Source organism: Peromyscus eremicus, chromosome 2 (assembly GCF_949786415.1).
Source record: "Peromyscus eremicus chromosome 2, PerEre_H2_v1, whole genome shotgun sequence".
NCBI lineage: Eukaryota > Metazoa > Chordata > Mammalia > Rodentia > Cricetidae > Peromyscus > Peromyscus eremicus.
The window spans coordinates 63,919,620-63,931,867 of NC_081417.1; the positions used below are offsets into that span (position 1 = coordinate 63,919,620).

Sequence of the window (12,248 nt, forward strand, 5' to 3'; positions counted from 1 at the left end):
AATCACCCATAGAACATGGAATTTTATTTGAAAGGATATATTTTTTTGGTCATTGAGAAAAAGCAATTCCTTAATTTGGTCAAAGTTCTATAACATAATCTTTCAAAAATATTTATTTTTATGTGCTTGAGTGTTTTATCTGTGTCTGTGTGTGTGTACCATGAGAGCTCAGTACCCAGAGAGGCCAGAATAGGGTGTCCAGTCAACTGGAGTTATAATGGTGTGAGCCACCATGTGGTGCTGGGAATTGAACCTGGGTCCTCTGAGAGAGCAGCTGGGGCTCTCAACCGCCGAGCCATCTCTCCAGCTCTGTAGCATCCCCCTCTTACCATCTTCAATAGCTACACAGTCCGAGAAGACTTCTGTGAAGTGTGTGTAGTGTGAAACATGACATAGAACAACATTATCAGTTCCGTTTTGGTTTTGGTTGTGTTTTTGTACAGGCTGCAAACTGGGGGAGGCGTCTGACTTCATTGTCCGTCAGGGGACACTGATCCAGGTGCCGTCCTCTGCAGGAGAAGTGGGTTGTTACAAAATCTGTTCCTGTGGACAGAGTGGCCTCTTGGAAAACTGTATGGAGATGCACTGTATCGACCTCCAGAAGTCTTGTATTGTTGGAGGGAAGAGAAAAAGTGAGTCTTGGGCATACTCGTGTTTGGTCTCATTATAGTTCGAGACTGGTTGTCTGTCTTCACTTTGCACCAGGAATATTAGATGAGTTCTTGCTAAAGAGTACAGTCTGTACATCATATATTCCAGGACAGTACTTTTCAAACTATACAGAACACTCTGTGTGTGTGTGTGTGTGTGTGTGTGTGTGTGTGTGTGTGTGTGTGTGTGTGGTGTGGTGTGTTTTGTTGGAAACAGGATCTTATTATGTAACCCAGACTAGCCTGGAGCTCACTCCATAGCCCAGATTGGCTTTGAACCTGCAGTAATCCTCTGGCCTGTCTCCTAAGTGATGGGATTACAGTCAAGCACCACCACAGCCAGCAAGTACTAGGACTTCTAAAGAGCCCTCTTGGAAGCCTCCCAAGAGCCTGCTTGTTAACCTCAGTGAACCCTGACTGTGTGCCAAGCATAGCCAAGTCTTGCCCCGCCTTATCTCTTTTAATTATCTGAGTTCCTCCTTATGTAGTTATTGTTATGGTTCCTACCCCCACTTCACAGCTGATGCTCATAGAGCCACTGCTAGGCACTGGGGCTCATGCCTGTAATCCCAGTGCTTGGGAGATGGAGAGGATCGCTCTGAGTGTCACCCCAGTGACAGAGTGAGCTCTAGGCCAGCCTGATACATACATACATACATACATACATACATATATACATATCATATATATATGGAAACTTGGATTCGGGGAGGGAACGACCTGGGGACATTAAAGTTAGGTTCTGAGAATATACTGCTGCCTTTTAGACATGAGATCTCTGAGTTTGAGGCCAGCCTGGTCTACATAGCAAACTCCAGGACAGCCAGGGCTACACAGTGAGACCCTGTCTCAAAACAAGCATCTTAGATTTAAGTCCCTAGTTTCTGTATTCAGAAGTCACCATTCAAGAACTGATGTAGAACTTTTTGAGGGGCTTGAGGGATGGTTCACGTGGCAGAGCGATTTGAGACAACCTAAGTTTGATTCCCTATGACCCACGTAAAAATGCTGGGCATGGCGGTGCACACATGTGATCCCGGTGCTGGGGAGGCAGGAACCAACCGGAAAAGTTACGCTCTGACATGCACATCCACACTGTGACACACACGTGCCCCCCCACACACATGTGCGTGCACACACGGTAGTAATAGACTTTAAATTTTTTACACTCTCAAACAAATTTATGTTGTTTTTTAGTGTGTGTGTGTGTGTGTGTGTGTGTGTGTGTGTGTGTGTGTCTGTGCCACAGCATATCTGTGGATGTCAGAGAACAAGCTGGGGGAATGAGTTCTCTCCTTCCACCATGTAGGTCCTGAGGATTGGATTCAGGCTTGTCAGCAAGCATCTTTACCCACAGAGCCATCCACATTGCTGTAGTCTGTTTCTTAGTACATAATATAATTGGGGTTTTCTCCGGGTGGAGGTGGCACACACCTTTAATCCCAGCACTCAGGAGGCAGAGGCAGGCGGATCTCTGTGAGTTCGAGGTCAGCCTGGGCTACAGAGTGAGATCCAGGACAGGCTCCAAAGCTACACAGAGAAACCCTGTCTCGAAAAACAAACAAACAAAAACAAAACAAACAAAAAAAATGGGATTTTCTTTCTTTCAGGTCATGGAACATCCTTCAATATTGACTGCAACGTCTGTTCTTGTTTTGCCGGCAATTTAGTGTGTTCCACCCGTCTCTGCCTCAGCGAGCACAGTTCGGACGATGACCGTCGCACCTTCACAGGTAGCCGTGGGCATCCAGAGCCCCTTCCCCGGGGGCTGTCATCCCTTGCTCTCACGTGCTCTTGTAGGCAGGGTAGGAATTGCCCTAACTGCAAGTGTACACAGTAACGTCGGTATCAAATCTGAGAGCAAGATGACTTCCTCTGGCTCTCCGCTTCTGTCTGCAGAGGAAGCCATGTGCAGCCTCCTGAGGGAGTCTAGGCTGTCTGTGTACTTCTAGGCTTGTTCCTCATCAGGTTCTTTCTCAGCCTTCCTCATGCACTGATCGCACAGGCTCCCACAAACAAAACCAGGTACTGCTTTCTTGACTTCACAGACTTGAGGATGGAGTGTCCTGCGGACACCGGCACCTACAGGTGCAAACCCTGGTGAGGTGACGGGACCTCTTCTCCTGCAAAGCTGCGGTTGCTGCTGCTAACGGCACTGTCCGATGGTGTCTCTCGGTGTCTGTCCTTCCCCAGAACTGAAATAACCTTGGTTCCCAGTAAATGGCATTGGTTTTAGGTAGCTCTGCTTGTCCCCGTTCTCACCAATGCAGGGGCAACTTGATTCCTTCCCTGAGATTGACAGAACACTGTGGGTGAAGGACAAGAAGAGGACTTACTCACCTTGTGGTAGAACAGTGGGGTAACAGAAGTAGACTTGCAGTGCCCTCCCCCGGCGCCGTGAGCCTGGGCAGGCTGCCTCTCTCCTCCAGCCCTGTCGGCAGCACTGGACGGTCCCGTGTGTCTGCTGTCTTCTGACAGGGCTAGTCCTCCTGTTTAGAGACGCCACAGAGGATGTGGGCAGTGAAGAGGCCGAAGGACTTCGACGGAAGTCATTTGTAAATTTATGTATTTATAAATAACATCTAAAAATGCTTCTTCTACATGGACCTATGTTTCCTAGGGTGTGTGCTCCCTGCCATTCCGCAGTAAATTAAGACAATTCCAGTTTAGCTGGCAGAATCTAAGGGATTCCACTGGCCCAAAACTGTACCATATTTTTTGTGACTTAGTGTCCCAGTCCAAACATGACTTGGGGAGAAACAGTCACAAGAGTTTGTGTTGTTTTGGTATTATCTTTTAACATTCAGGAAGTCCCCAAGCTAGACGTCAGTAACCTGATTTCCAAATGTGATGTGGCAGATCAGGACAGTGAGTTTTTTCATTCCTGCCTATAGCCTCTTTCTACGTGGGTCAGTGTCTGGAGACTCCCAGTAAGTAGCCGTGAAAAGGACAAAGGAATGCCATCTTGCAGAGAGAGAGAGAACTTTTCAAAGCTTTGCTCTCTTTAAAATCTCTATCGGAACCAGACATGGTGGCTTACACCTTAGACCCCAGCACTGGGGAGGCAGAGGCAGGTGGATGTCTGAGTTCAAGGCCAGTCTGGTCTACATAGCAAGTTCCAGGTCAGCCAAGGCTACATGGTGAGACCCTGTCTTTAAAATATATATATAAATAAAATAAAAATCCATGTCAGGGAGTGTGGTCTGTCTTGTTTTTGTTTTTGTCTTTTCCTTAGTTACTATACAGTTCCATTTTAACATGATTTTAACATGATTTGTTAGTGGTTTGTCTTCATCAGGACATGGAAGGGAATGTATGTTTTCAGTTGAGGCTGTTTCCTCCCTTCAGGTCTGCCCTGTAACTGTGCAGATCAGTTTGTCCCTGTGTGTGCACAGAATGGACGTACCTACCCCAGTGCCTGCATCGCCCGCTGTGTGGGTCTCCAAGACCATCAGTTTGAGTTTGGACCTTGTGTCTCCAAGGATCCCTGTAATCCTAACCTCTGCCCAAAAAGCCAAAGGTAAGTTCAGTGCTACTTATTTATTCAGCCAAAGACTAGTGCTTATAAAGTCTCTGCTGGCCTGCACCACAGGATGAGAATACAAAGGTGGATGTAGTAGTCTGGCGTGTGTCTGTAATCCCAGCACTTGGGGCACTGAAGCTGGAGGATTCGGGTTCATGGTCGTACTGTGCTGCGTGCTGAGATGTCTCAAGAAAACTCTATCTCTGTCCTGACTAGTGTGGAGAGTGGAGAGAAAGAGTTACATAGAGCTCCCTGGCTGCGTGATTAGGAGTGCGGATAGAGAGCAATTGATGCAGCTGGGGAGGGAAGGGCCTCAGAGGTGCTGAGCATGACACTCAGCTGGATCTGGGACCAGCAGGGGTGGGGACTAGGGAGGAAAGCTGGTGTGGTGATGGCAGATGGCAACAGAAATGTATGCTGGGAGCTGCAGGGCTTCTATAATGCTGAAACAGAGTAAGGTACGGCAGGTAGCAAGAGAGATGAGAGACGTGGATGCATTATTAGTGTCATGGCTTCTTCTACTAGAGCAGTCATTGTAGGAATTAGACGTGAGAAATCTCACAAAGTGCAGCTTTAGTGTTATTTGATAAGATCTGGACTCCCTCCTCTGTAGTCTCACCAAGCCAGATGACAGTGACCTGGCCTTGATGGTGCCGCAGTGCATGTGGTGGTCCCCAAGCAAGTGTGGCTGGACCTGGAGTGTTCACCTCTGAGACTTGAGCATCCATGTCCCAGAGTCACAGCTCGCTCCTGATGAAGGCGTTTGTGCAGGAAATTGTTTCTTCGTCTTGAAAACTGGCACAGAGTAAGAGGAGATTTGCTGATGAGTGAAGTGGCCAAGAGTCAGCCACATGTCTGTTGAAGGTCCGTGTTCTGGTTTCACTGCCATTGCTGTGATGAAGCACCCTGAACACAAAAGAGACTGAGAAGAAAAGGGTTCATTTAGCTCAGAGTTCCAGGTTACAGTCCGTTCCTGCAGGGAAAGAGGGCAGGGTCTTAAAGCACCAACCCTCAGGCCAGAGCGGAGGGAATAACCGTCTGCACTGCCCGCTTGCTGCTCCTTAGCTCCATACACTGCTCAGGCCGTGACATGGTGCTACCCACACTCGGGGCTGGCCTTTCCACCGTAACAACAGTTACGACAGTCTCCGCAGATATGACCACAGGCCAACATGATCTAAGTCATTCCTCTTCCGGGGGATTCCTGATTGTGTCAGGTTGGCAGTAAAGCCAGCATCACACCCAGACAACAGAAACAAAATCCAGAGTTTACCGGCTGATATCCCGAATAAGGTGGTCTTGCTACATCTCCAAAGTAGAGAGGCCTTTCTGGGTAGATTGCCAATATAAAAGAAAATTTTGAAAAATTCAGCTACATGAAAACCACATTTTTTTTTGGGGGGGGGGGGGCGTGGTAACAAATGACAAATTGGGAAGAATATCACAGAGAAAGCCCTGACAAATCAGTGTGAAGAATATCATCTTACTGTGAAACTGGTGAGCAATAACAGCTTCATAGAAAAAAATGGGTCAAGGAAATAAACCTGGAAAAAGATAGAAGTGGTTCTTGAACATTTAGGGCTTGGTGGTTTGAGTAGGAATGGTCCCATAGACTCATGTGTTGGAATGTTTGGCCCGTAGGGAGTGGCACTATTAGGAGGTGTGGCCTTGTTGGAGTAGGTGTGGCCTTGTTGGAGGACATGTGTCACTGCGGGGGTAGGCTTTGAGGTCTCATATATGCTCAAGCTACACCCAGTTCACAGTTCCCTCTCTACTGCTTGTGGATCAAGATACAGAAGTCTCAGCTCCTTCTCCGTCACCTGCCTGCATGCTGCCATGTCCCACCATGATGATAATGGACTAAACCTCTGAACTGTAAGCCACCCCAATGGAATGTTTTCCTTTATAAGAGATGTCATGGTCATGGTGTCTCTTAACAGCAATAGAAACCCTAAGACAGGGGAAATGTGTTTCTTTCTTTCTTTTTTTTTTTTTCTTCCTGGTTTCAAACTGGGGATGGGAATGTGTTTCTTTATTAAAGTTTAAGTAAATTAAATGAAGTTTAATTAAGTAAACTTTATTAAAGTTTAAGTTTATAGCTATTGTATACAAACCACCGAAATTGAGTTATTTCATATAGTAGAAGATGAAATGAAGTCCATTGGCGTGTTCAGCAGGTTGCCCCCAGTAGCCATTCCTTAGAGACTTGGGATCCTCTGATAGTGACTGCCATCTCTGCAACTCCATAAAGCTTTATATACCCTGTTTCTGGCTAGCAGATACGAGGAGGGAGGTGGTGGAGGGTGTTCTTGGGAAGCCTTCCTGAGCCACCTGAAGAGGTGCCATCATCATGACTGCTGCCAACCACATGCATCCCACTGTCTAGAGCTCAGTTGCTTGGCCTCAGCCAGCTTCCAGGGAGACCAAAGAAAACAAGCTAGATATATAATCTAGGGAAGACTAAGTGAATTCTATGAGCATACAGCCAGTTAGCACCAACTTTTAATCTTCCTCATATTGCCAGAAATGTAAATTAAATTAAAACTGGAATTGTGTGCCACTTTGAATCTACTGGATTGGCAAAGACCAAAAGTTGCTAACATAAATTTAGGAAACAGATGCTATCATATACAAGGGGCAGGAAGAGGGTTAGCACATCCTCTCTGGGGGGGCAATTTGGCCCAAAGCTGTTTTGTTGTTATTTGAAAATTTTATGTGGGTGAGTGTTTTGCCTACATGAATGTCTATGTACCATGTGCATACAGTGCCCTCAGGTGCCAGAGGAGGGCATCAGATCAGGAACTGGAGTTACAGGCAGTTGTGAGCTGCCATGTGGGGTGCTGGGATTGAACCAGGCTCCTCTGAAGAGATATCTCTCAATCACTGAGCCAGCTCTTCAGCCTCTAAGCCAGTTTGCTTTTTTTCTTTCTTTTTTTTGGGGGGCGAGGGGGTTCAAGACAAGGTTTCTCTGTGTAACTTTGCGCCTTTCCTCGAACTCATTCTGTAGCCCAGGCTGGCCTCGAACTCACAGAGATCCACCTACCTCTGCCTCCCGAGTGCTGGAATCAAAGGCGTGCGACACCACCACCCCAGTTTTCAATGCACAAACCTGAGCTGAGAATGTAGCTCAGTGGTAGGGTCCTTGCCTAACACGAGTTAGGTTCAAATCCCAGCACCAAAAAAAAAAAAAAGGAAAAGGAAAAAGCCCACTCCCTTTGGACCAGTATCTGTGAAGGTTCTTACCTTGGTGAAACCTCTCTAGAAGAATAAGGGAGACAAAGGTAAAAATGACTGTCTCTAGGAAAGGGATGGGCGGTGGCTGGGACATGAGGTGTGGGAGGAGGAGACTTACCTGCACAATATGCCATTACCTTTTCATTTTCTCTTGCACATTTTCATGTTATCCATGGGTTTGTGTTATCTGTTCAAAGCAGTAATTTTGGATTTTTTTGGTTTTTGTTTTTTTGTTTCTTTAAGAAAAGGTTCTATTCCCTCAAATATCTACTGATATACCAGACATTTTTCTAAATATTAGGATATAATAAGAAACAAGACTATCACTACTTTGATCATTTTACTTAAATTTGCCCTCCAGAGTCTCAGCTTTTCCCTGTGATCCTCTTATTTCCTTTTCTTAAGAAAATTCTTGCGCGTGTGTGTGTGTGTGTGTGTGTGTGTGTGTGTGTGTGTATCGTATATGTATATGATATGTGTATATATGTGTGCTTGTGAGTATAGGCATGCATGCCACAGGACGACTTTCAGGAGTTGGTTTTTGTGTTCTATCTTGTTTGAGGCAAGGTCTCTCTCATTGCTTCTGCCACTGTATTGTGAACTTCAGGTGCTCTGGGAAAGCCTCCTGTCTCTGCCTCCCAAATGTCTGTGTGGGGGCTGGACTGCAGGTGTGTGCTGACGCACCTCCATCTGTCTGTGTGGGGGCTGGACTGCAGGTGTGTGCTGACACACCTCCATCTGTCTGTCTATAGGAAGACTGGACTACAGGTGTGTGCTGACACACCTCCATCTGTCTGTAGGAGGACTACAGGTGTGTGCTGGCTCTTTTGTGGGCTCTGGGATCAAGCTCAGGCCATCAGGCTTGTGCAGCATATGATTCTGCCCCCTGAGCACCCCATCAGCCCAACCCTCTTATTTCTATTTACTCAACTTGATCAGTTTTTTTCTCCCTAGATTACCAAGTTTTCTCCAGTACCCTTGGTTCTCATTCCTTCCTTGTTAGGTGTCGTTGCTAGAAAGGATTTGCTTCTGTGGCATCCTCATAGTCCATAAGCCCCCAACATCAACCCTCCCATCTAGTAGGCACAGGAACTTGAATTTTTTATTATAAAAAGTGAAGCTTGCTTAAGATACCCTCCTGTTAATCAAGCTAAAAATTAAGTACCTAGCCAGGCATGGTGTCCTACACCTTTTTTTTTAATTGTTGTTTTTCAAGACAGGGTTTCTCCGTGTAGCTTTAGAGCCTGTCCTGGAACTCACTCTGTAGACCAGGCTGGCCTTGAACTCACAGAGATTGGCCTGCCTCTGCCTCCCGAGTACTGGGATTAAAGGCATGCACCACCACCTCCTGGCTGTCCTACACCTTTAATCCCACATTCAGGAGGCAGGCAGATCTTTGTGAGTTCAAGGCCAGCCTGGTCTGTATATTAAGTTTCAGGCCAGGAGGGCTGTTTAGTGAGACTTTGCCTTAATAAATGAAGCATCTGGAAGTGATCCGTTGTTATTGACTATGACCTTAGTGTTGGACCCCACTCATTGTTGGTCTCACATCAGGCACTTGTACTCCACGCCTGAGTCCTCGGCCTTTCCCCTCTGTTTACCACCCCTCCCCCACTCCACATCCTGGAACCCACCTCATGTTTGTGGCTGTTCCCTCAGCCTAGCCGGCTTGTTTCCCCCTTCCCCACCAGGCTCCAGTTAGAACACCCTCTTCCATGTGTCGCCTGGGCTCACCACTCAGCCATTCATTCCCCCTGAGGAGCGTGTCTGCCATTTTCTGTCCTGACTGTCCTCCTTTTCCTAGGCTCCATTAACGCTCTCTCTCTCCTGCTTTTCAGGGCCACCCACATCCAGGGCTTTGCCACCCCCACACAGTCCCTCCATGCTTCTGGTTCACCTGCTGGCTTTCGTTATTTTTCAGATGTGTGCCAAAACCACAGGTGTGCCTGACGACCTTTGATAAATTTGGATGTAGCCAGTATGAGTGTGTGCACCGACAGCTCGCCTGTGAGCAGGTCCGCGACCCTGTGTGTGACACAGAGCACGTGGAGCACAGCAATCTCTGCACTTTGTACCAAAGAGGAAAAAGCCTGTCTTACCGAGGCCCCTGCCAGGTATGTGCTTGGCTGCAGACCGAAGGGGGTCAAGTCAGCTTCTGATCTTCTCCAGACAAGCAGACGAGTCCTCTGCTGACACAGGAGTGCTGTGCAAAAGCACGTGGACCCTGGCCTCAAGTCACTCCTAGGAAAAGACTTCAGGCTTCCCAGCCGGTGTGCTCACCACCATTCACCGTCCACAGTTCTGTGGGCTGCCCTAGAAACCAATCAGGAAGAAAAGCGGCCTCACCACTGGTCTCCCCCTTCCCGCTTCCCCCTTCCCCGCCCACTGTGTTGAAGGGAGATGAAAATCTCTAAGACTCTTTTACATAGGCCTGCCTCAGTCTTTTAGGCTTCTGACCTTATGGACAGCCTCCTTGGAGCGTCCCACCGGTCTCCATGATCCTGTGCTGACCTCTGCTGGGGGATTCCCATCTTTGGGTCCAGCATCACCTGCCTGCAGGCCACCGGCATTGGCATGCTCTGTCCATGGTGGGGACGGTCCCTTCAGCTGGTCTGGCTACTGTTTTCTCTTGGAGCTGGTGTCCCACCTACACGGACACCATGTGCTCTAACTGCCCCCTTCTCTCCGTCCTTGCTCGCTCTTCCCAGCTAGGGTGTTTCCCAGGTATACCTCTAACTGCCTAATAGTACAGAGTGGGTCTGCTCCGCTCGCTCATCTCTCTGCCCAGCCCCCCTCTCCCCACACCCAGCATGAAATGGTAAGGTCTCCACTTTTTCATGAAGAGCGACCTTTTTATTCAGACTTTCGTGACTACTGAGAGAAGTCTGGGTGAAGGAGTACCAAGGGGACATTTTTATCTTGTATCTGTTTCACAATGAGCACTCACGTTTCAAAGGCCCATGACTAGTCCACCACAAGGGCTTTGGAAGATCCCCACAACTTACACCTGTGTTTTTTCACTTCCTCAAAACAGGGAGATGAGCTCTGTGCTCACATTAGAAAGACATACCACAGGAGTTTGCAGGCTAAAAGGTGTTTGTTTGTCCTCAGCCCTTCTGCAGAGCCAGAGAGCCTGTCTGTGGGCACAATGGTGAGACGTACAGCAGTGTGTGTGCTGCCTACTCGGATCGGGTGGCAGTCGACTACCATGGGCCCTGCCAGGCTGTCGGGGTCCTCTCTGAGCACAGTGCCGGGGCAGCGGAGTGTGCTGCTGTGAAGTGCCCTTCCCTCTCGGCTCTCGGCTGCAGGCCCGTCATTCCACCCGGTAAGCTGGAGGTCTGTGGGGTGGGCAGGGGTAGGGCAGAGCCCTTGAGAAGAGAGACCCTGAAACGGTGTGATCCCAGCACTCAGGGCTGAGACAGGAAGATTGCCTGGGATGCAGGCACCCTGGGATACAGTGTAAGATTCTAGCCAAAGAATAGAAAGTTCAAGAGACCCACATGCGGTTATTCTGAGCTAACTCAAAGCTGTGGCTTGCCTTAGCGTTTACACGCTGACATCCAAAGAGCATGGTGGTGTCTGGAGAGCTGCCTTGGAGTGACCTGGGTTCAATTCCTAGTGCCAGTGCAGCGGCTCACAGCCATCTGTAACTCCAGTTCTAGGGGATGCTGTGTCTTCTTCTGACCTCCTCTGGCACCAGGTACGCACATGGTGCACATACATGCAAACAGGCAAAACACTCATAAAATAAAATGAACAGATCTAATTTTAAAATTAAAAAGATAAGCAAAGCCGGGCGGTGGTGGTGCACGCCTTTAATCCCAGCACTTGGGAGGCAGAGGCAGGCAGACCTGTGTTCAAGGCCAGCCTGGGCTACAAAGTGAGTACCAGGATAGCCAGAGCTGTAACACAGAGAAACCCTGTCTTAAAAAAAAAAAAAAAAAAGCAAAGAAAGAAAGAAAAACAATACCATGTCAACTTTTTTCAATCACAATTTTCCATCAGGCATCAATAAATAAGCAAGTAAAGTAGTATTTAAATTTAAAAAATTAGGATTACTGGATTAAATGCATGTACTTACTTATTTTAAAGTATCTGAACAATTAATTAGTAGTTGAATGGATAGTTGAAGTATTTTGATGAACACAAACATTTATAACTGAGAGAAGCAGGGAGAGTTGACTTAGTTGTGTAGCCAGAAGGCTTTGTTCACACAGACCGCTGTAAACATCAGTGTTGGTGGTCGTGTGGGTTACACTCACGCTCATCAGTGAGACAGGCCGAGGAAGAGCTTTCCTTCCAGGCCTGCTCCTACAGGCTACCCTGGGCCTTCCGAGTCTCCACCTGTAGCTCACCAAGGACATTCTTCTAAGCACCAGGGGCCCAGCAGTGAACAAAATGAAGCCTCTTGCCTCCTGGAGACCACACTCCAAGGGAGGGACAAAGGTTCCCTGCAGACCAAACTGTCAAGTCAAAACTGCCCGGTGAAGCCGAGTGAGGAGCTGGTGAGGGCCTGGTGGAAAGGCTGCCGGTGAACTGGGTGATGAACTCTGTTAAATGTGGCATACAATTTGACTGTCGTATCCCTTGCTATGTATGGTGTTTAAATAGATTAGGGTAATTTGGAAATCACGTAAGAAGCAAGCACTCAGAACACCCAAAGCTCCCTGTGCAGACAGAAAAACAGAGGCCAGCACAAGCTGCTGGGCAGGACCAGAGCATGAGATGAGAAGTGGGCAGTTGGTGTGCCGTGACTCCACAGCCTCCTCACGTTGAGCATCACCAGAGGAGGGTGTCGGGATGGAGGAATGGCTTCCGTAAACACAGACATTAGGATCCTG

General features: G+C 47.9%; 1 protein-coding gene across 1 annotated transcript in view; it reads left to right on the forward strand.

The window, feature by feature from the left end:
- The window catches only part of Reck (reversion inducing cysteine rich protein with kazal motifs), a 75,030-nt gene that overhangs the window by 58,142 nt on the left and 4,640 nt on the right, over positions 1-12,248 (forward strand). Inside the window, exons 14-18 of the mRNA XM_059254236.1 lie at positions 444-632; positions 2,261-2,383; positions 3,999-4,170; positions 9,329-9,521; positions 10,519-10,732. Coding sequence (XP_059110219.1) covers positions 444-632; positions 2,261-2,383; positions 3,999-4,170; positions 9,329-9,521; positions 10,519-10,732 — 891 coding nt within the window. The remainder of the gene's footprint in view (positions 1-443; positions 633-2,260; positions 2,384-3,998; positions 4,171-9,328; positions 9,522-10,518; positions 10,733-12,248) is intronic.